This window comes from Desmodus rotundus, chromosome 9 (genome assembly GCF_022682495.2).
Source record: "Desmodus rotundus isolate HL8 chromosome 9, HLdesRot8A.1, whole genome shotgun sequence".
Classification (NCBI taxonomy): domain Eukaryota; kingdom Metazoa; phylum Chordata; class Mammalia; order Chiroptera; family Phyllostomidae; genus Desmodus; species Desmodus rotundus.
The window spans coordinates 62,564,294-62,592,041 of record NC_071395.1 but is presented as its reverse complement, the minus strand read 5'-3'; the positions used below and the strand labels follow the sequence as shown (position 1 = coordinate 62,592,041).

General features: G+C 47.8%; 1 protein-coding gene across 1 annotated transcript; it reads left to right on the top strand.

Annotated features, from left to right (window-relative positions):
• The first annotated feature begins 5,974 nt into the window (after window positions 1–5,974).
• On the top strand, window positions 5,975–27,293 carry SHMT1 (serine hydroxymethyltransferase 1). Its single transcript, XM_024564640.3, has 12 exons — window positions 5,975–6,130; window positions 10,665–10,779; window positions 11,523–11,668; window positions 15,002–15,117; window positions 15,802–15,962; window positions 19,171–19,252; window positions 19,743–19,955; window positions 21,370–21,486; window positions 23,339–23,461; window positions 25,171–25,287; window positions 25,812–25,922; window positions 26,232–27,293. The coding sequence occupies exons 2-12, from the start codon at window positions 10,684–10,686 to the stop codon at window positions 26,402–26,404; spliced, it is 1,455 nt and encodes a 484-aa protein (XP_024420408.1). The 5' UTR covers window positions 5,975–6,130; window positions 10,665–10,683; the 3' UTR covers window positions 26,405–27,293.
• The last annotated feature ends 455 nt before the right edge of the window (window positions 27,294–27,748 follow it).

Sequence of the window (27,748 nt, the reverse complement as noted above, 5' to 3'; positions counted from 1 at the left end):
AGCAACACCTGTCCTTAATGAACACCAAAGTGTATCTAGAAAAAAAAGCCATCCTCCAAAATAAGATGAACTTGGATACTATCACTGCCTCACCAGGGGGCATCTGTGCCATTTTCTACACGGAATATTGTGTGTTCAGACCTGGTGAGTCTTCTAATATGTCATCTTTATTAAATCACATGAGGATGCAAGTAAATACCCTGAGTGATCCCACCCCCAGGATATTAATAAAGGATTTAATGAGTGGTTTAAATCATGGGGCTCTTGGTGGAAAAAAATTATTTATTTTGGGAATCATTGTCTTACCCTGTTTTCTCCTGGATGTGCATATACTCTTGCTGTGTCATCTGCCTCCAGTACAGCCACATAGCCACCAAAAACGAGCCACCTCCATGCTAATGAAACCCCTTGCTGACCACTCAGGGCACACTGCAGAAGGGCGGGTAAACATTGTAAGAGCCGGTCACAAGGGGTGGAAGGTTGCAGGAGGTCCTTGAGTTGACCCTCGAACTGACCCCCAATAATTGGAGACATCTCCTGCTCCCCTGCCCTTGGAATGCACATTCCACCCACCATTCCCACAGTGGGAGCCACTCCAAGGATGCAGCCTTGAGAGAGTAAGGTGTTGTTGAGACTGTCTGGATTGAATATGTGACTGAACCCAGTTAAAGCTTCTATATAAACTTTTAAAATTCTGGCATCTTGCAGCACCCAAGGCAAGCCTTGTAGGTAAGTTCCCTTGCTTATTGAACCTGCCAACCACCAATATATAAGGGTCTACCCTTTTCTTTGGCCTCTCCTTGCCCTCCGTGTATGGGGACTGGTTTGTAAACCAACAACTGGCTCTGGGGTCCCCTGCTGGTTGAGTAGCACTGTAAAGGTGAATGTCTACTCCCAGAGTTCAGTAGCGCTACAGCCCATAAATGACAGGTTTTACCAGGAATAACCCTGACAGCCAAGCCCAGCAGGCTGAGGGACAGTCTTGGGTCAGTTCCACAGCACATGATGTATCCTGCAGGAACCCCACCTACATTCAGACCAAAATCAAATTCTGGAAGCTGGAGGAGGGATTCACAGCTCAGCTATGAAAGCTTTCCCTGTGGCCATGATGTCTGCAACTTCTTTTGAAGTGGCTTAACAAAAAGAAGTTGCCTTTGGTGGATATGTATACACACACACACACACTTTTGTTGTGTGTATCCTTATGGCTGGGACTGTTGGGCCACAGATGGCAGGTATCTGGTTAGTATTACTAGATACTGCCAAGTTGATTCCCATGCGGGTGAGCCCTGTTTGCATATCACAGCTGCACTGGGTATTTTCTGTCTTTTCCATTTCAGCCATTCAGGTAGGTTAGATTTTGTTTGTGTTTTTTAAAACAGCTTTATTGAGGTATAATTTACATACTGTAAAATTCACCTATTTTTATATGTACAATTCAATGACTTAAAGTAAATTTGCAGAATCGTTACCATCATGAATCAATTTCAGAACATTTCCATCACTCCTATTTTAGTTTTTTTTTTCTTTTTTTTAAATCCTCACCCAAGGACTTTTTTTTCAATGCTTTTTAGAGAAGGAGGAAGGAAGAGAGAGAAACATCGACAGTTGCCTCCCATATGCACCTGGATGGGGAATCGCACAAGTCCGGACCAGAAACAAACCCACAAGCTAGGCATGTGTCCTGACGGGGAATTGGGCTGTAACCCCTTCATTACAGGATGGTACTCCAACCAACTGAGCCACACTGACCAGGGCCATTTTAGGTTTATTTTTAACCTCATTTTCCTCAACACTCTTTAGGCACCTACTTAGTTCCAGGCACTTTGCTGAGCAATATGAGTGATTTTTAAAAATCATTCCAAACCTTCCTTGCAGGTCAGAGGGAGACAGACATATACCCCAATTTCTGTGATTGGGGGAGGCACAGAGCAGTGTGGCCTGTGAGGTGACCCAGAAAGAGTGGGTTCTCAGGGTCCCAGTGTGGGGAAATAAAGCCTCAAAACCTCTGGCTGTAAAACCTGTGGGGGTTGCAATGGCAGGAGAAACTCCCAGCCTCATAGGAGTGTTCATTGGAGAGACCCACAAGGTCCTAGAACATACACAAACCCACCCCCCCTGGAATCAGCACCAGAAGGGCACAATTTGCTTCTGGGTAGTGGGGGGAAGGAACTGAAAGTGGGGCAGGAGTCAAGCAAGTGGCATTATTCTCTCTCTGACCCCTCCCCCACATATAGTTCCACAACGCAACAAAGGGGGTTGCCCCACCCTGGTGAATACCTAAGGCTCTGCCCATTACAACTTAACAGGTGCACCCAGGCAAAGAAATATGGCCCAAATGAAAGAACAGATCAAAACACCAGAAAAAGAACTAAGTGATGAGGAGATAGGCAACCTATCAGATGCAGAGTTCAAAACACTGGTAATCAGGATGCTCACAGAAATGATCGAGTATGGTTGCAAAACAGAAGAAGTGAAGGCTATGCAAAGTGAAATATAGAAAAATATACAGGCAACCAACAGTGAAGGGAAGGAAACTGGGACTCAATTCAATGATTTGGAGCAGAAGGAAGAAATAAACTTTCAACTGGAAAAGGATGAAGAAACAAGAATTTAAAAAAAAAAATGAGGAGAGGCTTAGGAACCTCTGGGACAACTTTAAATGCTATAACATCTGAATCATAGGAGTGCCAGAAGGAGAAGAGGAAGAGAAAGAAATGGAAAACTTATCTGAAAAAATAATAAAGGAAAACTTCCCCAATCTGATGAAGGAAATAGACTTCCAGGAAGCCCAGGAAGCTCAGAGAGTCCCAAAGAAGTTGGACCCAAGGATGCACACACCAAGGCACATCATAATTAAGTTACCCAAGATTAAAGGTAAGGAGAGAATCTTCAAAGCAGCAAGAGAAAAGGAGACAGTTACCTACAAAGGAGTTCCCATAAAGTTATCAGCTGATTTCTCAAAGGAAACCTTGCAGGCAAGAAGGGGCTGGAAAGAAGCATTCGAAGTCATGAAAGGCAATGACCTACATCCAAGATGAAACTATCCAGCTTCATCTTTCCAGCAAAGTTTTCATTTAGAATTGCAGGGCAGATAAAGTGCTTCCCAGAGAAGGTCAAGTTAAAGGGGTTCATCATCACCAAGCCCTTATTACATGAAATGTTAAAGGGACCTGTCAAAAAAAAAAGAAGAAGATCAAAACTATGAACAGTGAAATGACAGCAAAGTCACAACTATCAACAACTGAACCTAAAAAACAAAAACAAAGCAAACTAGAACAGGAACAGAATCACAGAAATGGAGATCACATGGAGGATTATCAGTGGGGGGGGGAGGGGAGGAATGGGGGAAAAGGTACAGGGAATAAGAAGCATAATAGGTAGGCACAAAATACACAGGGGGAGATTAAGAATAGTATAGGAAATGGAGAAGCCTAAGAACTTATATATACAACCAATGGACACGAACTAAGTGGTGGGGGGTAGTGCTAGAGGGTGGGAGGTGCAAGGAGGAGGGGGATAAAGGGAATAACAAAATTAAACAAGAAAATAAAAAGAAAAAAAAAGAATAAGAAATGGAGAAGCCAAGAACTTATATATATGACCCATGGACATGAACTAAGGGGGTGGGGGAATGTGGGTGGAAGGGAGTGGTGCAGGGCAGAGGGGGAGACAAAAATGGGACAACTTTAATGGCATAATCAATAAAATATACTTTAAAAAAAGAAAATTGAAGCCCTGGCTAGTGTGACTCAGTGGACTGAGGGCCGGCCTGCGAACCAAAGCGTCACTGGTTCTACTCCCAGGCAGGGAACATGCCTGGGCCTGGGGTGCTCAAAAGGCAACCACACATTGATGTTTCTTTCCTTTTCTTTCTCCCTCCCTTCCCCTCTGTCTAAAATAAATAAAATATTTTTTTAAAAAAGAAAAAGAAAATTGCTTGACATTGCGAGAGGTTGAGTGTTGTAGTATACTAAGGACTAAAAGATTAGAAGCTGTTAAAGAACAAATTATTCAATGACAGAGTAAGGAAGACTATTCAAGGGGGGACTATTTCAATAGGTACAGGGACCACTGTGGGCGAGAGAGATTGGACTCAAGTCTGTATATGGCATGGGCAAATTGGACTTTACAGCCAAGGAGCAGGGTTTGGGTCAGTGGATGGAAAATTAGAGGAAGAAACATCAGGGGTAACTGGGATTCTGGCTAAACTGACTAGGCCAGGGTGATCAGACATCACCCAGGTGGCGGAGCATGAGGAATCCAACCAGCTATGGAGGGTCAGGGGTTCTAGTGAAACTGAATTAGCAGCATCCTTGCTAAAACTGGACAACGCAGAGACAAGTACGAAAGTCTAAAATTCAGGCTGTAACGCAGGAACTCTAAACCAGGAAGCTGCTTAAAAGTTCATGATATTCCAGGAAAATAACACCCAGTGTAGTAGCAAATGTGAACATGCCTGACGTTTACTACTCACATTACAGGGCAGTGCACCGATGCCAGTGGGTCGGTGTGAGAGAGACTGCACCTCCTCCAATCTGAGGCTTGTTACAAGGCGTCCCAGACAAAGGAGGCACTTGTGCCATGCATGACTCTAAACTACATTACCTCAGTGTTTACGTGCAAAAAGAAAAGGTCAAGAAGCAGTTACAGGGCCAGAAGCCACTCTCAAAAGGAGATAAGGAGGGAGTTACAACCCATTCTCAAAACGATACACATTCCTCTGGCCAGGGGCCTCTTGGTCAACCCTGTCACAGGTGGTGGGAGAGCCATGTATTGACCCCCCACAGGCTTCACTGAAAAAGTTTTCATGAGTCCCCTGGCCAGGGTGGCTCAATTGGCTGGAGCATTGTCCCATAAATCGAAAGATCGCATGTTCAATTACAGGTCACAGCACATGCCTTGGGTGCAAGTTCTGCCCTAGGGGCTCATAGTAGAGGCAACTGATAGAAATTTCTCTCCCTCTCTCTGAAATCAATAAGCATGGCCCTGGGTGGTGTGGTTCAGTGGATTGAGCATTGCCCTGTGAACCAAAATGTTGCCCAATGGATTCCCAGTCAGGGCACATGCCTGGGTTGTGGACCAGGTTCCCCGTTTGGGGGCATGCGAGAGGCAACCACACATTGATACCTGTCTCCTTCTCTTTCTCCCTCCCTCCCCCTGTAGGAAGTCTCCCATGCACCCCAACAGGGACCTGGCCTGCAACCCAGGCATGTGCCCTAGACTGGGAATTGAATTGGCGATCCCTTGGTTTGTAGGCAGGCACTCAGTCCACTGAGCCACACCAGCCAGGGAAAATAAATAAAATCTTTAAATAAAAATAATAAAATCAGTATGTTCCCTGGTGAAGATTTAAAAAAAAAGAGTTCAGGACGGCCTGAGTAGAATTTGGTTAAGGAGAGAATCTTTGTCAGCTCTTTTCCCTATATTGTGCAGTCTCTTGGTTTTTATTATTCTTATTATTTATATTCTAATATTTATTGAGCCCTTACTATGTGTCAGGAATAATGTTAAGTGTTTTAGATCTGTTAGTCCTCCTGACAGCCACTCCAGGCAGATCTAATTATCTCCAATTCAAAAATTAGACACATGAAAGTCAAAAAGTGAAGTCACTGGCATAGGATTCCACATGTACAGAGTAATAGTGTTGAAGTTCGAACCCACGTTTGTCCTGTTTAAATGTCCACTGTGCTAAACTGTAAATAGGACAATGAAAAAGTTAAATATAAGCAACTAAATTCACCCCCAACCCAGGGCCTACCCAAGTTACTGGGACAGGACCTCCCGCTGTTCAGCGGGAAATCTCCGCTGCCTTGGCTTGCCGCCAGCCCCAGACAGCCCGGGCCTGGTGGATCTGGCGCACCCTGCCACTTGCACCCTGGGGGCCAGGCCTGTCCACCACTCCGCCTCAGAGGGTCACGCCTCCGCACTCTGATTGGGCGCTTCCAGAGGCGGGGCGGGCTGGCGGCGCGCGCCAGGTGCGGAGTAACCCCAGCTGCTGCGCGCCTTTCACTTTGGAGCCGGCCCGGCGGGTCACTTGGCGCCTGCGCGGCCTGGGTCGCGAATTCGGGTAGCTCGTCCAGGAACCTGGGCTAGGTATCGCCAGCGTGGTGCACAGGAGCTCTTTTCGGTAGGTGGGCAGCTTCGGGTCCAGGGCCTCGGGGACCCCGGTGCTCGCTGAGCGCTTTGCTGTGAGCGCCTTCTGGTGGCACTCCCCACCCCCACGTGGCGCTGAGAGGCCCGAGGAAGTGGGGAGCGCCTTGTTAGTGCGTGGGGTGAGGGGTTGGGCGGCCGTGAAGCAGCAGCTCCCGTACCTGGCGACACACAAATGCACTAGAGGTGGGGGCCTCGGCTTAACACCTGCCGCTCCCTCCTAAGCATTCTCTGGTTAACTATTCAACATTTAAGCGCAGCCCTTCACATGCTACAGTATCCTCATAACAGAGCTGTGAATAGAGTGCTATCCTGTAGCCCATTTTACAGATGAAGAAGGTGAGGCTCGGAGAGAAGGGCCGATTTAGGCGCGACCTTGCAGCTAGTAAAATGGCACAGCGCGCAATCGAACCCAGGCGCACCAAAGCCTTCGCTCCCAACTACTGCGTTAGTGGTCACGCTGCTTTCGGAGTGCGCAACCAAAATCGAGTGGTGGAGGACTGCGCCTTGTCTGCAGTCTGCCGCCCCTGCTGGAGGAGACAGACGTCTCACTGTGGAGTCCTTGGCCCGGTGCCTGGTGCCCCGTGCTTCGTGCCCCGTGCTTCGAGGTTCTGGAAGTCAAGTGAACCTTGGTCAGCCGAGCACAGCGCAGACACTTGCCATCAATCAGGCAGGTGCTGCTCTGGAAACACCAGTTTAGATTGTTATGAAATCAAAGTTTTAATTTCTTACTTGAGGGAACATGCAGTGGAGGTGGGTAATTAGGCTTTTATTTAGTGCAGTGTGATGAAGAAGGGCTTTGGAACTAGAGGTGAAACAGTTCAGATTCTCTTCATTAGGTGACCTTAAATCACTCAGCTCTCTGAGCCTTAGTTTTCTCTTCTTTAGAGATCACAGAATCTGGGTGAGACAGATGACATGCAACAGGGTGGTTCCAGTTGTGACCAAGGCCCAGGGTCCGAGATTTGGAGGCATGGGGAGGCGGGTGACTTGGGTCTCTCTCCCAAAGTTGAGGTGAGGATCACGCCACACTGTTATGCAGTGAGCAGCATCCCTCAGCCCAGTCAAGTTGGTGCATCACACCCAGGATCTTTGTCTTGCTTACTGTAACGTAATTCAGGATGCCGCTGGATATAATAGATTTAATTGACTTCACAGACAAAATAGGTTATATCTATAATTGATTTAATTGAAACAAGATAAAGAATCTTGTACTCTGAATGAAGAATTCAAACTTCTTCATGGTTAAAAAAGTTTAATGTGGACTTGAGAATATGAATTTAATGAAGGCATGGATTAAGTGCTGCATCTGGGGGATGCCTTGATCTGAGTGGTAGCAGGATGCAGGGGAGAGAACTCCAAGTGAGTGGGCAGTTGCGGGGGTGGGGCACTGCTGGCCTGGGAAGGGGGTGATGGCCACCCATTGCACTCTGGCCCCTGCACAGCCTGGGGTTAAGAACTAAGTATGGCTTTAAGTATGGCTTAGAAGTAACATCTTGAATAAGGAAAATATTTGCAACCAGGGCAAAGGGCAGCAGGTTGACACCCGGAAGTGACGTTAATGAGATGCAGAGGGAGGCCAGATGCTGTTCTTGTTCCTGAGCACGGTGGAACTGAATGCCTTTCAGAGCGCCTTGTCTGTCTGACCTGCTCACAGGAGGAGGGTTCCACGGGGACTTGAGTTGTTTGATGGTTGGTAGTTTTCTTCTCTCTCACTTGCCGCCCTCAAATCCCTTTTAACTTTGACCTGATATTTTTTAATTGTATTTTTTCCATTACCATTTATCCCCTTTATAGCAACCCCCCTACTAGTCAATATTTAAAAGAAGCTTTTCTCTTTGACATCCAAAGACCAAGGGGCCTGTTTTGGCTCTGGTGCTTTTTTGGTGGGCCTACCACCTGCTGAGGGCATGTGTATTGGCCCACGCACAGGTGCACAGGTTGAATTGGTGGTTCTTGAGCACAGAGGTCAGCATGGAGAAGCCATGGACATAGCACCCGAACCATTTACATGCCTCTCCACCTCTGGAGGAAATGCAGGCCTGGCCAGCCACATTCAAGGCTGCCAGCCTGCCTGCCTGCCCGCCCGCCCTCGGCAGGGGGGCTCAGCTGTTGCCACATGTGTCCATTGCATGACATACCAGTGCTTCCACCTTTGTTTTGCAGGGGTGGCTGCATTTCTAATCTTGTGAGTATGGCTGCTTGAAAGCCCCAATTAGGAATTTCCTGGTTAGAGATTATTGATAGCTTCTTTTTAGGAGCTCTGCCAGAGATTAAGGAGGATCACTGTAACTTGGGACTATTGGACTATTTTATTTTATGGGTATTAAATAAAATACAAATTAAATAATGTACAAATTAAACACAGTTAGTCTAGCAAATTGTACTGTGTGTGTACTTGTATAGGAACAACTATAACCTTTCTGCTGTGTTTCTCTCTACTCTCACACCACTACCACACTCACGCTTCTGACAGCAGGTGTGTGGGGGTTTCCCACCCATCAGCAGTTCAGTGACACCAGCTGGGTGTCTGCAGTTCAATTCAGTTCTGATAGTAACCTGGGTTAATTCAGTTCCACCAGACCACCCTCCTTCACATGTCGACCACAAGGAGTATGTCCCCAGGTTCCCTGCAACTTCTGTCCAACTTGGCTACAAATTAGGTTCCCGTGACCCCCCTCTGTGGATTCCATCATTTGCTAGAGTAGCTCACAGAACTCAGGAAGACCCTTAACATTTACCAGTTTTTTAAAAGATATGATAAAGGATACAGACAAACAGCCAGGGCAAGGTCTGGGAGAGTCCTGAGCACAGGAGCTTCTGTCCCCGTGGAGTTGGGTTGCGTCATCTCCCGGTGTGGATATCCACCCACGTGGAAGCTCTGTGAACCCCTACTATTAGGATTTCATGGGGCTCCCTTACATGGGTATGATTACCATCACTCCAGCCCCTCTCACCTCTGGGGAGATGTGGGGATGGTGCTGAGAATCCCAGGCTTCTAATCAGGGCTTGGTCTCTGGTGACCAGGCCATCCAGGAGCCACCCAGAGTCTCCCCATTAGAACAGGAGATGCCCTTTCTGCTCTTATCACTTAAGAAATCACAAGGGTTGTAGGAGCAGAGACCAATATGGATTTATTATTTCACAGTACTCTCGGGAAATGGGCTCTCTTATAATGTCCTGTCCTAGCAGAGGCCCCTGGCTCTGTGTCCCCAGCACCCAGCTCTTGTCCTTCGTGGCACTTTGCTCATTTCACCCTTCTGCATACAGTGCACTTGTTTTGTTCGCTACTCATCTTCCCCACCAGGGAAGTCCCTTGAAGGCAAGACCCCAGTCCGTTAAGTTCGCAACTGTGTTCCCAATAGCAATGCAGGGGCGGCACAGAGAAGTCCTCAATAAATAGCTGTCAAATGAATCCATTTTGGGTGAAAACTTACCAAATTATTGGAAAACTACAGAAAAGCTGCCAACTGTTGATAAGGGAGTTTGGTTCCTGTACATATTTAAACTTTCACACTAGGGGGGATGCCACTGATCGATCACAAATTCTTGTTTTTTTGTAGAAACATGTTAAGAAATGTATATTTTCCAGTATTTTAATGGGATGCAGTTTTCTGATGAAAAATATCAACACACAGATCTGACCTATAATTCTTACGGGGGGTTATATTTAAGCAAGTGCGTGCTTTGACTTGCAGTTTAAGCAGGAACCTGTGGGTACTTAGAGCGTGTGATTTGGGGTTTTGAGTCTGACCTTCATGGCCAACTTGCTGTGCAGCCATGGGCTAAGATACTGTGCTTCTCTGAGCCTTACTTCCCTTTATTTAAAGATTTTATTTATTTATTTTTAGAGAGGGGAAGGGAGAGAGAAAGAGAGGGAGAGAAACATCAATGTGCGGTTGCCTCTTCAGCGCCCCTCACTGGGGACCTGGCCCGCAACCCAGGCATGTGCCCTGACTGGGAGTCAAACTAGCAACCCTTTGGTTCACAGGCTGGTGCTCAGTCCACTGAGCCACACCAGCCAGGGCTCTGAGCCTCATTTTCATTCTGGAAAAATGGAAAAAATAACACGTAAGTCAGTAATTTATTTGTTCAGGCATTTGGCAAATATCACTTCATGTCTGGCTGCACTGGATTCTGTGGAAGATTTAAAAAAATAAAAGTAACACATAGCCTGTGCCTTCAAGGAGGTGAATTTAGTTGGAGAGATAAGCCACACCCAGGAAGAGGCTAGTTGAGAAAAGGCAGCGTAGAGCTATCTGTTGGCTGGGTCAGGGTTCCTAGGGAGCGGGCATAGTTCTCATTACTAACGGGATAACAAGCTGATAGCCACAGTTCAGAAAGGAACTGGGAGTCCCACAAAGTGGTTTTGCAATAGAATATCTTCATGTTTACCAGGCAGTTCTGAGGGAAAGGGTAAAAAATAGTGTTGGTCCTTTAGCAACTCAGAGAACTGACAGGTTTCAGTGAGCTTTGAGTAAATTTCATGTTGAAAGTTCTTCCATTTTTAGGCAACTTTGAACCGGTGCAATGGCGACTGAGGTCAACAGGGCTCCCAAGGATGCCGACCTGTGGCGCTCGCATGATAAAATGTTGGCACAGCCGCTGAAAGACAACGACATAGAGGTGAGGTGTGGGGGGTCTTCATGGGGTTCCTAAAAATACTTTATTCAGAGTAGCCTTGCAATTAGTGCAGGAGTGCCAGATTTAGAGGCAGCAGCTGACAAAGTGCTAAAGGCCCTTTCAGGGCAAATTTAAGTGCTCTCCAGTTCACAAAGTACAGCGCGCTGTGCTGGCTGAGGGGGGCCGCGGAGAGGGGTCACTGAGGTAGCATCCTTTTGATACAGTTCAGAGGGGACATTTAGACACCAAGAAGCAACTTTTATAATGCATTTTTATAGCAGCTTTACACATGAGATATCATTCAACTACCATACAAATCATCTATTTAAAATGCACAATTCAGTGGTTTTTAGTGTTTTCACAGTCAACTTCAGGACACCTTTGCCCTCCCACAAAGAAACCTCAAACCCGTTAGCAGTTGCCTGATCAGGCTCCCAAACCCTAGGCGACCACTGGTCTCCTTTCTGTCTTTATTTTAAAGGAGAGAAGCAAGGAACAAGGCTCAGGGAAGAAAAACATGGTGAAATGTAGAAATAAAGATAACAAGATGGTATACAATTAAAAATTGAGTGAGATACTTATTTTAAGTACATTTGAGTTTGGCTCTTTGGGTCATGGTCAGCTTCTGAGCACAAAACATGGCTCTCTAACGGTGGTCCTTGTCTTCACTAGGTTATGGCTTTGATCGGAGAAAGATGCTGGATTCCAAGATCCGGATGTTTAGCATCTGTTTTTTTTCTCATCAGGTTTACAACATCATTAAGAAGGAAAGCAAACGGCAGAGGGTTGGATTAGAGCTGATCGCTTCAGAGAATTTCGCCAGCAGAGCAGTTTTGGAGGCCCTTGGCTCTTGCCTAAATAACAAGTACTCTGAGGGGTACCCAGGCCAGAGGTACGTGAATGTTATCAAAAGCCTGCTCTGACTTAGCGAGGTGAGGTCCCCAATCAGCACAGAATCCGGATCACGTGAGGACTCCTGTCCCCTCCTGCTCTCTGACATAACTTTTTTTCGGCGCCCAGCATGTGACAGCACTGGTGTTCTAGGAGCAGCTGGACTCAGAGTCACTTTAAAGTCCCTCAGGGGCTTTCTAAAATAACAGGCCAGTCCATAGAGGAGTATGGAGCTGCTGAACGGTCATCCAGCCTCTGGAAGACGGTCAGTAAGTACTCAGAGTGATGTTTGGAGTGTGGTTGTTGCTGTCTCAGGATCCGTTTCAGGAGTGGCTCAGGAGTGGAAACTGAACCTGTGGTACTGGAAACCCTTTCTGTGTTATAAATGTTGGGTTTCCATATGCAGCGATTTCAGTCCATTCCTTCACCCTGAGAACCCCGAGACAGTATATTCTTTTTTTTTTTTTTTACAGTCATCATCAGGCAAAAGTGATGATTACAGAATCTGATGCATATTTTTTTGCAAATGTGTACATCTGTGTCCCGAAGGACATAGAGCAAGGAGGGGCGCCCTTGGAGCTGAACTGGCCTTCTATCCTGAGATGCCCTGAAGCTCTCTGTAGAAGGGTCCAAAACCAGATCAACTCTTTGACTGCTTATCTTTCTCGTGCTGTGAATAACTAACTTGCTTTGTGCCTTGAAGGGTTCACTGGGTACTTTCACAATTAATATCTCAGTTGCTCCTCCTGGCAGCGCAGTAGGGAAAGTAGTGCTGTGTTCCCCATATTAAAGATGGGAAAGCTAAGACTCACTCAAATTCAGTGATCTGTCAAGTTTGCACACAGGGAGCAGAGCTGGGACTCGAATCCAGGTGTTTTCAAACTGTGGTATGATCAGAACTATCTGGTCTTTGTGCTTGGTTTCTGGTGCTTGAGCTCCTAAAACTCTTGGAATCGATGGTGATGGGAATGTCTTTGTTTATTCATGGCAAGCGTACCTGAGTTCCTGTTACAGAGAGGACTCTGGGGGAGGTCTTAGGGAAAGATCTCAATACAGTATTCATCAGCTTTTCCAGGTGTATCTTTTCAGGGTCATGGTCTCCACTGATGGGTTGGCACCAGGGCAGGGGGTCTAAACCACATGACCAGCTATATGCCAGGGAAGGAAAGGCCACGCTGGGGACGAGGTCTGGCAGCAGTTTTGCCCATTATGCGAGGCACCCAGGGCCTTCTGCCAGGGCCTTACCTGGTGACCTTCTGTATCTGGCTGTAAATTGCTCAACCAGTTCATCCAGCTGTCTGTCTCGGTTTCCCCATTCCAGTTGCCAAGGAATTTTCCTAGTTTCTTATTAACCAGCCTCATTGTGAGTAAAATTCTTTCATTCCCCCTTTTTCCTTATTGTGGTAAAATAGGCATAATAGAAAATTTGCCCCTTTGAAATGCCCAGTTCAGTGGCACTAAGTACAGGTACAGCATGGTGCAACCACCACCACCACCATCTCCAGAACTTTTCTGTTTTGCATAAACAAAGCTCTGTACCCATTAAGCAGTAACTCCTGCCAACAAGCACACAAAAAGGTGCTCAACTCATAGCATTAGGGAAATACAAATCAAAATCACAATGAGATATCACTGCACAGCCATTAGGATGGCTACTATCAAAACCAAAACAAGTGCTGGTGAGAATGGAGAGAAATTGTAACCCTTGTGCACTGTCGGTAGAAATGTAAAATGTGCAAGCCACTGTGGAAAACAATGTGGAAGTCCCTAAACAATTAAAAATATAATTTCCATATAACCCAGCAATTCCACTTCTGGGTATATACTGAATAGAATTGGAAGCAGGACCTCAAACACATATTTGCACACCCATGTGCACAGCAGCATTATTCACAAGAGCCAATGGATGGGAGCAACCCAGGGGTCCACTGATGGACAAATGGACAAGCGAATATAGTACATATTTGCTGTCCTTCAGCCTTAAAAAAGAAGGATATCCTATCACATGCTGCTAGGGTGGATCTTAAGGACATTGTGGTAAACGAAATAAACGGGTCACAAAAAGACAAATACTGCATGAGTCCACTGGTATGTGGTACTTAGAGTAGTCAGAATCATAGAGATGGAAAGTAGAGTGGTGGTCACTAGGGGCTGGGGGAGTGAGAAGTGGGGAGCTGTCATTCAGTGGGTGTAGAGCTTCAGTTTTGCAGGATGAAAAAGTTCTATCTTGTACAACGTGGATGTACTTATCAACGTGAGGCACTTAATACTACTTACTAAACTGTGTGCTTGAAAAAGGTTAAGATGGAGCCCTTGCAGGTGTGTCTCAGTCAGTGTAGTGCCATAACTGAAAGGTTGTGGGTTCGATTCCCGGTCAGGACACTTACCTAGGTTTCAGTTTCCATCCCTGGTCCAGGTGAGTACGGGAGGCAACCAATTGATGTTTCTCTCACATCCAAGTTTTTCTCTCCTTCCCTTCCTCTTTCTCTAAAAGCAGTGAAAAAAGAATGTCCTCAGGTGAGGATTAAAAAAATTAGTTCAGCCCTGGCTGGTGTGGCTCAGTGGGTTGAGTGCCAGCCTGTGAACCAAAGGGTCACAGGTTTGATTCCTAGTGAGGGCACAAGCCTGGGTTGCTGGCAAGGTCCCCAGTAGGGGCCGTGTGAGAGGCAACCACACATTGATGTTTCTCTCTTTTTCTCTCCCTTCCCCTCTGTTTAAAAATAAATAAATAAAATCTTTTTAAAAAATTAGTTCAGATGGTAAATTTTGTTATTTTTTTACTATAATAAAAAATGTATACACATTTAATTTAAAAATTTTTAAGTGTTTCGTGACCATAATGCATAAGTGTTAAAAATTTTCTTTTGGATTGAATTAGGATTATTAGGATTTATACAGATAAAAACCATAAATATATGATAAATGTTGATGTGTAATTATTAAATGAAAAGTAAAATGTTATTAGCAGTGCAAAAAATCCCCCAAAACCCAACAACTGTCTCCACCCTATCCAGCCCCTGGTCAACCACCATTCCGCATTCTGTCTCTGTGAACGTGACTACTCTTGGTACCTTACATAAGGGGGCTTGTACAGTCACCACTGGCTTATTCACTTTGCATAATGCAAATGCACGTTTCACCCATGTAGCTCTGTCAGAATTTCCTTATAGATGAGACACTTGTTCAAAGTCATAGTGTTTGGCACTGATGGAAGATGAGTCATGTGGAGTCTGTACTGAGTCTCTCCCCTTTGGCTCTTCTACCCCACCCCAGCTTGGCTGACCTCTCTGCCCCATGCCACAGTGGGCCTAAGTCCCCTGCTTCTCTTACGCAGGTATTACGGTGGCACCGAGTTTATCGATGAACTGGAGACCCTCTGTCAGAGGCGAGCGCTGCAGGTCTATGGTCTGGACCCCCAGTGCTGGGGAGTCAACGTCCAGCCCTACTCAGGTAATTACCAGGTCTTGCTAGGCCTGGGGCCAGTCTCCTGGGGCTGATGTGCCTGGAGAGGAGTCCTAGGAGGACTGCCCATAAACAGAAGTTACAAATAAGTGAAGCCCATTCTCTGTGTGTGTGTGTGTGTGTGTGTGTTGTTTTCTCCATGTCCTTGTCCCCTGGCTTTTCTCAGCCCTCAAAGATAGCGCCCTGTCCCTGACCATCCCCCTTTCCTTCTTCTCAAGGGGGTTGGTAGAGGGGGTACAAGGAAGGTGTAATTGTTACCATTCCAAAGTCTGAGCACCCCACCCTTTGAAAGGCCAAAGCTCAGAGTTTGGAGAAAAGATTTATTGATCCAGAAGATGCCAAGGTAAGATAAGATGGGCCACCTAATCCTCAGATCAGGTTCTTTTGTGTGAAGAGAAGGGAAAAGGGGAAGGGCTGTTCTTGTAAAAACTCCAGCCCCAAGCAATTTCCTTTCATGGTTATCACGTCTGAAGCTAGCTGTAAGCCTGAAAGCTGTGGAAGTGACAGGGATTGGAACCAGACGAAGTCAGAGAGGAGCATGTCACTCTGTTACCTCATGGTGGATGTCTGTTCTGGCCACTTCTGTTTGGTGGCCTAGTGGCCAAGTTTGGGGTCCTGCTGGCTGCCTCATGGGCAGAAGCAATGGTGCCTCTTCTGGTCTGCCCGGCCCAGGGTCCCCTGCCAACTTTGCAGTGTACACTGCCCTGGTAGAACCCCATGGACGCATCATGGGCCTGGATCTGCCCGATGGAGGCCATCTGACCCACGGGTTCATGACAGATAAGAAGAAAATCTCTGCTACGTCCATCTTTTTTGAATCTATGCCCTACAAGGTAAGAGCGCCCCTCTGCATAGCTCTGTAGTGTGCTCCGAAAGCCTCCAGTGCCCATGTTTGGCTGCCCCAGTAGGAATATGTTTTGTTCACCGGGCATTATAGGAGTGTTCTCCTTTCACTATTTGTCGTTTTCCTGCCATGGGGACTCCTCAGACATACGGGGCAAGCTGGGGACAGTTGGGAGGGACACAGGGATCCAGGCTGGGCAGGCAACTGCACAGGAAGTTCCAGCCACAGCAGGGGTGCTGACTACTCCAGAACTAGGGAGCAGTGACAGCTGGGATGACAGTTCCAGCAGCCAGGTGCACCGTGCCTGGACCCCTAGTGACAGCAGCTGCATCCCTAGCTCCAGCTCCGGAACCAGCAGCCCACTATCAGCGCCTGGTCTGCTCTCCTTAGCCCAGTCAGCCAGGCCTTGTGCGCACGTAGGACTGACACATGTCTGTTGGGGGGGGGGGGGGGGGCCCTGCTCATCTATAAACAATTTGGTCAAAACAATGCATGTAAGATTCATGGGATCATGAAGGGCCTAGTGACTTACCTATAAAGATAATTAGAGATGGGTAGAAAAGAGGTAACTTGCGGGCTTGTTTATGGTATACTCTGTGTACGGGATGATTCTTTCTTATGTCCAGAACTCTCCTCGTGGTGTGTATTGATGATGGGCTGTTTGTGGTTACTGTCATGTGTCCCACCGTGAGCAAAGGTGTCAGACATGATTTTATCCTTTTAAGAAAATCAAGCCATTGCTCTCTCTTGGTATTCCGTGGTCACTGTTGCATGTCCTTGATTGTTTGCTGTTTGTAGCCTTTGTCTCAGTTCTAGTATTTGCCCATAAGCTTTTTGTGCACAAGTGATGGTGCATTTCTCTTCATGGAAAGCCTTGGCATTTCTGGTCATAGTAGCCGCACTGGCCAGCGCTGACCTTGAAGATAGATTTTGAAACATGACAGTAGTAACACGGTGCTCTGTCTTTGCACTTAGACCACGAAAGCTGATTCCTTCAGTTTCTTTTATCATGAAAAGAATGGCGGCAGGGCAATCAGCGACTTGCTTTCCATCCTTAGACAAGGCCTCTGGGGGCCTTACGCTTTTTGGCCCGGTGTCTGCTGTTACTAAAGCGTCTTACTGGCATTAGCAAGCCCAGGACTGCTCCCCTGTTTCCCCATAGCCACCCCCGTCTTTGACAGGCAGTACACAGGCTGCAGCCCCGTGAACGCAGTAGGGAGGGCCTACTGTGTTCACTGCCCAGTGGTGGGCCTGCAGGGTTGTGGAGTGGCTGGGACCAGGACCATGACCAGCTCGGCTGGCTCACCAGCTGGAGGGGCTTCTCTGGGTACCGGCCTTGGTGGTCAGGTAGCAGGACACAAACCCGAGGAGCCTCCCACAGCCACCACCACCACAGCCTCCTCTGCCCATGAGGCTTCCTCTCTGACCCACCCATCAGGCCTCCGCCAGCAGTGCGACTTCTTTCACCCTCTGGTCGGCTGCCCAGCATAAGGCCAAGCGTCCCACCTCCCTGTGGGGAAACATGGACCTTCTGCCCCATGCCCTCCTCCTTTGTGACTAAGGAACCCTCCCTTCCTTCCTGTCCAAAGTCTCTATACCACTCTGGCCCCAGGACAGTTTGTTAAAAATGCCTGTGAATTCTAACAAGAGCCATTTTATTGTCAAAATTTCAACATTACACAAAAAACCTTAAAGAAAATCCCACAAGTTTCAAAGCAAAATGTGGAGGGAGAGAGTAGCAACAGACTTTGGGGTAATTTTGTTTTTAAAAATTTTTGGTAGAATGATGTCCATTCTTTTTTTACTGTGAATCAGCCGTTGATTTTTCATCGAGGTAACAGTTTTTGTTGAGTTCTGGTGACTGAGAAAGAATCAGCTACACCCTTAAACCACAAAACAAAAACCACAAATTGCCTCTCAGCCTGCTTTTCCACCTGACTTCTTGGTTCCTGTAACCTTGCACACAGGCTTCTGCCACTGTGTTGAACTGAAAGTGCTTTGTTAATTTGGAAAGGGTCACCACCTCCCCGCAAATCCTTCCCCCCATGGGGTGGGGCTTCGGCACGGGAAGTTGCTCACCACCTCCTCCCATGCCCCACATCCCTCAGTCTTTTCTACAGTAATCCCCTGCAATTACTTGTACTTTCCCTGAGCATAAGGGCTTTAACATAACCTTAATGAATGAACTTACTAAGAAATGTGTTACCAAAAAAGAAAGTGGTTTTACCTCTCATGTGTAGATGGATCCGCAGTCCTTCTGCAACCGGTTTCTGTGTGTGGCTGAGGCAGGGGCGCAGCACCATTGTGTTCGTGGTGGGTGTCCAGCCGACCTCGCGCCTTCTGTGGAAAGGCCACGCCGGCCCTGCGGGGCCATCCGTCCCCTGGACTCTCTCTTCCTGGCTCTCTTCTGTCACCAGTCCTTTCACAAGCACACCCAGCTGTCATTACTATAACATTTTTTAAGTGTTTTTAAATTTCTCTCAATAAGGTTTTATGTAGAGGTCTTGTACATCTTTTGTTAGATATTTTATGGCTTTTGAAAGTATGTAATGATAGAATTATTAAAATTTCATTTTCTGGTTGTTGCTGCTTATATGTATATGGATATAATTGATTTTTGGTTTTTGATCTATATCCAGTGACCTTGCTAAATTCAGTTACTAATTCTAATAGCTTGCTTCTGGAGTTGGATTTTTCCAGGTACACAATCGTGGTGTCTGAGTAATGTCAGCTTTTTTGTTTTCTAATCCTTATGCCTTTATTCCTTTTCCTGGCCTCACTGTACTTGGACTGAAAGTGCTATTGGCAGGCAGTTTGTCTCATTCCTGAAGGTAACTGTGTCTTTGCTTGTCTGCTGCTCCTATGTCATTCTGCAGTGGCTTTCTCATTCCTTCTCATCCCAGGAGAGCCCTGGGCTCAGGGGCTCACTTTTCCCCCTGGGACCCCTCAGGGCATCGTGGGTCTGAGAGCAATACTTGCTTGTCTGTGCCACTTGTGCAGGCCGAATACTCTGGTGTCACACCTCACCCTCAAGTCCTGGCCTGGGACATCTTTCCTGTTTTCATGGCAGAGAGGAGCAAACAGCTTTGGGCATGTGGAAGAAGTCCTCTTGTCCTTGATGGGTGGTTCAAGTTCAGGTGGGACGGCAGGCAGGCTGGAGAGGGCAGCCTAAGCTCTGTGTCCATGGCATTCCGCAGGTGAACCCAGACACCGGCTACATCAACTATGACCAGCTGGAGGAGAACGCCCGCCTCTTCCACCCGAAGCTGATTATTGCAGGTGACGAATGGGGCAGAAAACCGCTGCCTTAGTCCCAGTCCTGGGCCTCTTCCAAAGCCAAGATATGGCGGTGTTCCCCACCCTATCCTCGATCACTGCTAGTTTCTGCTTGGGTACCTGAGCTTCTTGGATCTAAGTATATTTTCTTCTTTCGGACAGATGCCTATCTTGTCACCATTAGTACTAGGTGGAATAAGATGTGAGGCTGTCCTCAGAGAAGCATCTAGAAATGTTCATTCTTGACTAACTGTGGATGGCAATAATAGTTGGGGGCCGTCCCGACTACCATGACACTGAAGAGGCAGAGATCGGACTGGTTGCCTTTGGCACAAAGATGTCGTTCAAGAATATTCTTCATTTCCTTTCTCAGATTTTAGAGGGAGGAATCTCTAAGCTTTCAAATATATATATATCTCCAGAGGCCACCTTGCAGCCGACCCTCGGTTGGCCATGGGTATCTCTGACAACAGTGTTGCCTTTGCCATCTTAGGAACCAGCTCCTACTCCCGAAACCTGGACTACGCTCGATTGCGGAAGATTGCCGATGACAACGGGGCGTACCTCATGGCCGACATGGCGCACATCAGCGGGCTGGTGGCAGCTGGAGTGGTGCCCTCCCCCTTTGAACACTGCCACGTGGTGTCCACCACCACCCACAAAACCCTGAGAGGCTGCCGAGCTGGCATGATCTTCTACAGGCGAGGTGTGCTCCTGGGTGTGGGGCGCTGGCATTGGCTGGGTGTTCACATTTAGTTTAGGAAGCTGCGGGAAGTGCTTGCCTGGGGTCCCTTGAAGATCTTGGGATCCCTGAAAGAGCTACTTAGGAGGGGACAAAGACTGTCTTTATAGAAGGGACCTAGAAAGAAACCCTGAGCACGGCTCCCTGGGTCCTGGGAGAGGAGGAAGGCTGTTGTGCTGGGCGCCAGCATTCTTTGGCTCAGCTAATCCTCCTCGTGAGGCAGCTGTTGGGGTGAAAGGAAGGGCGTGCATGGCTGGGCAGGCTACCAGGAGGCCTCGCAGTACAGCGTTATTGGTGAACTTGCTGTAGCCCACCATGTTTCTCCTAAAGACTCACACGAATCAAACTATAAGGCACTGATATATAAATCATAGTGCCAGTTTTATCATCTTAGTAAGGAATTTCTCTTTCCAGTAGTGGAACGCTTACAGCTGATAGATATGTAGGTACTCCTACTATTTGGGATTCCCATACCTGAGAAGGCCAGAGCGGTGATCAGGCCTCATTCAGCCCATGGTGGGCCCTGGTGCATGAGCCTGGTATCAGCAGAGAAAGCAGCCCTCTGGGGACTGGATTTCTCTTTACCCTCAAATCAGGGGCTCCAAGCCCCTAGACACACCCATGTACGCACTGGAAGCCCTTAAACTCCTCTGAGGGCCTTCAGTTGGGTTGCGGGTTCTGTGGCCCGTAACCCTTCCCACCAGCCTGGGAGATGTTTTTCTCCCTTGGTGCCTTGGCTTGTTTGATCCAGCCAGCCGGTGCAGGTCTTGGCTGTGCCCCATATTCACTGTGGTCTTGGACTGCTTGTGCACCCTCTCTGTGCCTCATTTCCTTGCTCTAGAGTTGGGATCATCATAATAGTATCAGTTCCTTTGGACCACTCTTGTGAGGCTTCAATGAATTAATTTAGGTAAAGTGCTTAGAGCAATTCTGGCTCACGAGAAGCTCTATAGCAACATTAGTAGTTTATATTGCTGATTATTAACTTTTACTCTGAAATGAACCTCACTTGTTCCCCGTATCTAGCCACATGGGTCTTGTCTCCCTCAAAGTAGTCATCTTAGAAGGCTGCTCTTTGACACTTCTTTGAGGAAATATGCACAAGGAGTGTTCTTTGTTACAATCTCTTTGGAGGGAAATTTTCACCTTTTCATTTTGTCGGTGAAAGGGTAGTCTGCCAACGCTTGGAAGTGCGCCTGCTCTTGGAAGTGCTCCCCTCTCTGCCCGACAGCATTTCACACCAGGGCTCGCCTCCAGCAGTAGAGGCCAGGCTTGTGCTGAGTGCCCCCCGAGCCAGCCTGGGTTTGAGTACAGGCAGGGAGAAAACAGAGGTGACAGCCTATCTGTTGTGCCCATTCGGATATTTTTCTTCATCCAGGAGTGTGCGGCATGGATCCCAAAACTGGCAAAGAGATCCTGTACAACCTGGAGTCGCTCATCAACTCCGCTGTGTTCCCAGGACTGCAGGGAGGCCCCCACAACCACGCCATTGCTGGTAAAACATTGCCAAACCTTCGGATGAGGTACCTCCCCCTGGCGGGCCCCTTGCAGTCAGTCCGAGGTTTCTCCTGCTTTTGTTCATCTTGTGGCCCCTCACTCCAATCTCACCTGCCCACCAAAGTTTGTGCCAGGACTTCCACGCTGGTAATAAACTAGAGGAATATCTCTGTCTAGGAGATCTAACACGGGAGGCAAGGGGAACTGGTGACTGGTGTAAGGTAGGGGGACATGAGTGGCCACCTCTAGGCAAAACTGAGGGGCAGGCACATTTTGTGGATGTGCCTCTTTAAGAAATAACAGGGAAGGAATTTGACAAAAAACTGGAAGAATGCATCGCAGGGGAGTTTGATGAGCAAGGACAAAATGCCTCTCCCTTGACATCCTGTCCTCCGGGGGGGAAGAGGCACCTGTGTCTGACCCTAGCATCCTGGACTGTGGGGCCGCACCAGCACCCCCTGGATCTGTCTGGCCCCATGATCCCCCAGCAGGCGGTCATTGACCGATTCCTTCTCTCTACAAGTGGCTTGGGGAATCTGTGATGATCTCAGGCGTTATTCCGTTGTCTTCTTTGGAACAAAGCAATTGCTAGAAGAGCCCAGGACAAAGGTGTAATTTCTCCATCAAGAGAGGCACTAGTGTTTCCAAAGAGGGGAGAGGAGGACACAGTGAATGAGGAACTTAGGTACCAGAGCATGGGGTGGGGCATCCACCAGGGCATTTTCTTTTATATTCCCCTTTTGTATCTTCAAGCTCAGCACCTGCAGTTCCTTCAACCCTCAGATGGTGGTGTTACTCAGCCTCCGGCTACTCTGGGCCTTTGCCAGTCATTTCCACACACACTGATTAGAGGCCTCTGTGGCGGGTCTTGGGCACATGCATTTTGCATTTGCCTCCATTTTCTGTGCCCCATTGGCAGCCCTCAGGATTGAACACTGGGTACCAGCGCAGTCTGGATGTGCAGGGTAGAACAGGCCTCACCTCTCACCTGGACTCTGATCAGAAAGATCTGCATAACTTGGCATCAAATCATCAGCTTTCAGGGCAGCTAAGCAATTGCTTTCACATGTCAAGCTTTAAAAGGACTCTAAAATCTATCTTGCATAAGTACAACTTTGCTGTGATCACTTCATTAGCACAAAACTTCCGTGCCTGGAAGAAAGGCTACACCTCAGAAGCACCTCCAATAGAGGAGGTCCGGAGGTTTAGCCAGGTGACTGTAGGGTTAGAAATATGTCATGCCCTGGCTGATGTGGTCCAGTGGATTGAGCAACAGCCTGCAAACAGAAAGGTTGCTGGTTTGATTCCCAGTCAGGGCACATGTCTGGGTTGCAGGCCAGGGCCCCAACTGGGGATGTGCGAGAGGCAACGGATCGATGTTTCTCTCACACATCAGTATTTTTCTCCCTCCCTTCCCCTCTTTCTTAGAATAAATAAAATCTTTTTTAAAAAACCCATATATATATATATATATATATATATATATATATATATATGTCATCGTTGTTGGGGGGAGGGGTGAATGTAATCAGAGCCTTTCCATGACTCTGAAAAGCAAGGAAGCCTGGGTGGAAATGAGTTTTTTTGTCAGTCTGTCTTTGGATGCCTCCCTTCCTACTTACCATATTTTTCGGACTATAAGACGCACCGGACCATAAGACACACCTAGGTTTTAGAGGAGGAAAATAGGGAAAAAACCCGCTCCACCACCAGTGCCCCGCCCCTCAGCGAGCTAGGTGAGCTACATTCAGACTATAAGACGCACCCCCTTTCCTTCCAGATTGTGGGGGTTGGGGGGGGGTGCGTCTTATAGTCTGAAAATACAGTAACTCATTCTCTCTTCCTGCCAGGGGTCGCTGTGGCTCTGAAGCAAGCCCTGACTCCAGAATTCAGACTTTATCAGCACCAGGTGGTGGCCAACTGCAGGGTTCTGGCTGAGACTTTGATGGAGCTGGGCTACAAAGTAGTAACAGGTACCAAAAGAAACTTGGGGGGCGCCCACGGACCCCAGGCTGCGACTCTGCTCCTTGTGGTTGCACACAGCCTCACACCATGGCTCACCCAGTCAGTGTGTGGCTGCAGGCTGGTGGCGTGGCACTGCGGCTGCAGGTGGGGTATGAGTCAGGGCCACGTCTAGAGGAGCAGGTGCCGAGTGAGATGGCCTTTCCTGGTGAAGGCCTTGCCCAGAGGTGCCATGCACCTTGGTCATTGTGGGCTCACTCAATTAGGATGGCACAGTTTTTCTGGCAGACAAGGCTGCCATGTATGCTAGCAGTAGGTGGTCCAGGAAGGCGGGTCCTGGTTCCCTGTATAGCAGGTGCCTACTCTCTGCCTGCTGCCCTCTGTGGGGCTTACAGCCCCCTATCTGAGGAGTGGGCTCCCCACCAAGCCTTGTGAGTGGCAGAGCTGAGGCAAACACCATCTTCTCAGCAGTCCTGGATATCTCCTCTTTTCTGTTTTGCTTCACTTCCTTTCTGTGCTTTCTCTTTCATCCTCCACGTCTTCCGGTAACAAAGCCCCAGGAATCTGAGTCATCACAAGGATTTCGGCCACACTCTCTCTGGCTACAGGCAGCTCTGGCAGCCCTACTGCTTGGAGCCTCCCAGGGAGTCTCCCCCCTCCTGAGCTCCCAGGCCTGTGATCCCACTGTGTTTTCTCTTCTCTGAAGACTTGATGCAGGCAGCTGAAGCGGATTGTGGTGAATATGACTGCAGCCAGCATTTCTGGATACCGGCCTCGTGCCCAGCACTGGCCAAGCACTGTGTATGGCACCTAACTTACACTTCATGACAGCCTTGTATATTGTTGGTCATGTTTTACAAATGGGCATCTGAGCTTCCACAGTGTCAAGCTGCCTGACTAAAGCCACATGGCTAGTACTGAGAGGCTGTGGGGACTGTGACTGAAGCTCTGAGCTGTGGGGTCCAGAGCTAAGCATTAACTCAGCTCACATACATCTTGGAAGTCATTGCTGTTGCCCCTCAATGACTTGGTATTAATGAGAGTTCAAAGTGAAAAGATCCAGGTACTTGAAAGACTTCTGGGTGACCTTGGGCCAGATCCAGAATGTTCTTATAAGTGTCATATCTTCACCTGTACCACTTTGATAGTATCGCCTTCACAGGATTAGGGATAAAATATATGACAGGCTAGTAGTGCCTGGCACCTAATATGTGCTCAGTGAAGGTAGTGGTTACCCACTGTTACTGTAAATGGAACTACTACCTGCTACTCTGGTGCTGCCTCAGAGGGAGCCTTGAGGATTGATTTCAGAGATGTGTGGGAGCTTCCCAAGTGATTTGTCAAAGAAAACAGAAGCCATGGATGGCACTGAGCAAGCTGCCTCTCCCCAGACAAGCTCTCAGGCTCTTTGCTGGCACCCAGTGTGCTGGGTCACTGCAGTGGGCAGTGTGGCCATTCTCCCCTCTGCCTCACAGCTCCCCTCTGCATTAGCAGGCACCCTTTTTACACTGCTCTGTCCTCTGTCGAACTCTCAGGTCCTGCAGCATCGTTCCTTTACAGGTGATTAAAGCCTCCCAGGACACATGGTGGGGCACTCACCTTCCTGACGCCATCTGCTTTAGCTCTTTCCTCCCCATCCCTCATTTCTGAAAAAGAGACATTCCTTCACTTGGCACGGAATTGACTGTCTGCATTCCTACATGTCTAACTTGGTTTCCAGGTGGTTCTGACAACCATTTGATCCTCGTGGATCTCCGTTCCAAAGGCACGGATGGTGGCAGGGCTGAGAAGGTGCTAGAAGCCTGTTCTATTGCCTGCAACAAGAACACCTGCCCAGGTAAGAATCCCCCTTGGTTTTCTCTTCCACCTCTCCTATCTGCACTTAAGGGCAGAGGTACAGCTGAGATAACTGGCTCTGTGGACAAGCATCAGCTGATTGGGGGAGAAGTACACTATGCTGGATGGGAGCTAAGTTGTGGCTCTCTCCTGGACCACTCTTTCCATCAGGCTGTAACCCTGCCAGGGACAGGGGATTGAGGGGGAAGGCTCTTGATGAGGGAGGCAGAGGCCCCTGGAAAACAGGCTGAATTTCTCCATGGGTTGTTCCTAAGGTATGGCTGTTGCAATCCAAACTCAGACAAATGCTAGCCTCACTTGTAGGAACAAAGGCCACGACACAGTCAAAATGTACTCACTGCCTGTGCCTTGGCTTCCACCTCTAGTGTGGAAATCACATGTGCTCTTCTATCCAACCGCCATCTGCAGGCCTGTCCTTTTGCACAAGTGCCCCTTTGTAGTGCACAGTGGTCAGTGGTGAGTTTGGGTGCGACCCAAATATTGCAGAGCCCATTTATGTTGAAGGTGACAAAAGCGCACTGCGGCCCAGTGGGCTGCGACTGGGGACCCCAGCACTGACGTCTCGAGGACTTCTGGAAAAAGAGTTCCAAAAAGTAGCCCTCTTCATTCACCAAGGTAAGGGTGTGGGTTTGGAAGTTTGCCACATCATATTGTGTGTACGGAGTCTTTGGACAGTTGAGACCCAGACACTGAAGGACATTTCTGTGTCAAAGCTGAGTGCTGGGGACAGGAGACAGCAGAAATTGCTTAGCAAACCATCTGGTCTGAGGCATTTATGAACTTGTCCTGCCCAAGGAAGGAATCTCACAAGAATCTTTTCCGAGGTCAACGTTAATACCTATAGCTGTCACGCCCCCAGGTGGGGTATTTGGGTCTCAGGTGTGTCTCATAGCCCCAGAGGACTCATTTGTCTCTGCCACACAGGGATAGAACTGACTCTGCAGATTCAGAACGACGTTGGTGTCAAGGCCACCCTGAAGGAGTTCAAGGAGAAACTGGCAGGGGATGAGAAGCACCTTAGCGCCATCAGAGCTCTCAGGGAGGAGGTGGAGAGCTTTGCGTCTCTTTTCCCTCTGCCAGGCCTGCTTGACTCTTAGAGGAGCCACCAGGACTGCCTGAGGCATTTACCCAAGGACACAGTGCCCTTCCCAGGAGGGAAGCACTGCCCCACACAGGACCTGGTCAACTCTCTGCACTGAGGGTTTCTTTTGGGACTTTTCTCATGTTATCTTTACAAATCAAAATCTATTTAAACCTCATTGTTAGTAAGTCTGGGACAAATTATTAAGTTTAAATCTGAACCTCACTACTATAACTATTCTGGAAAAAAGAAATATTATTTAGCCTTAATTCATTTAAACAGCGGGGTAGGGCAGAGCTATTGGAAAGATTTCAGTAATTTTACTCACCCTTCTCGTAGTGTTACTGGGTTTCCTCTGACTCAATGCAGCAAGTAAGAAACACCCAAGTTCATAGCTTGTAAAAGCTGCCCATATCTTGTTACCCGGTAGGACACCAAAGGAGAACTGAATTATGACCTTACAACTAAACAGGGAAATTCCATAAGCTTCTGCTATGTATGTGCTTTCAATCAGAATTCTAAGTTAGACAAGTCTATACAAGGTGCCACCCGCTATGTGGATTTCTCTATTAGCAACTCAGTATGCTGTGGAAATGGTCTTCAGCATCCCCCCCACCCCCCTGGCAGGTGGGAGGGCCTGGGGCACCTGATCCTCTCCTGGTGTGAGAATCAGCCACAGGCTCTCCTGCCCCGTTGAGAGAACTCCCTTCTGAATCAGGAAGCCAAATGTCACCTTCCCAAAGAAACTTTATTTTTCATAAAGCTGAAGTGCAAAACATAAATGACCATTTTTAATAAGCACAGATTTTTAACCACAGAATGTCTACAAGAATTATAGCTTTAAAAAATACAACCAATTTTTATATTTCAAAAATAACTCAAATAAATTAATTTCTTAAAAAGTACACTTCTCATACTATTTGTTTGGCATTTACTCTGGTGCAGCCATACCTACAAGCTGCTGTCACACACGCCTGTCATACTCTCACCCTCGCCACCGTGACAACCACGGCTCACGTGGTGAGCTCGGGTTCATATTCACAAATATGGACAAACATGCAGTAATAAAATACTTTTCAAAAAAAATAACAAGATTTTCTCACAGACTATGCTTTTCACTGCAACCTTAGAGGTGGCATCTCTCTCAGCCCGACTTGTGCAGCCAGCCAGCGTTGGGCAGCCGGTGGGCAAGGAGTCCAGTCCTGTGGTCCGCCTGGAAGGCACCTGTGGCCTAGGGTCCTATATGTTGGTACTTACTCCAACCCAGTGGGGACAGCTGCTACAGTCTCTCTGGGAGTGCGTGACATGCCAGTGCCCACATCTATGCCTCAATTTGGGAGCTGTTATGCTGCTAAAAAAG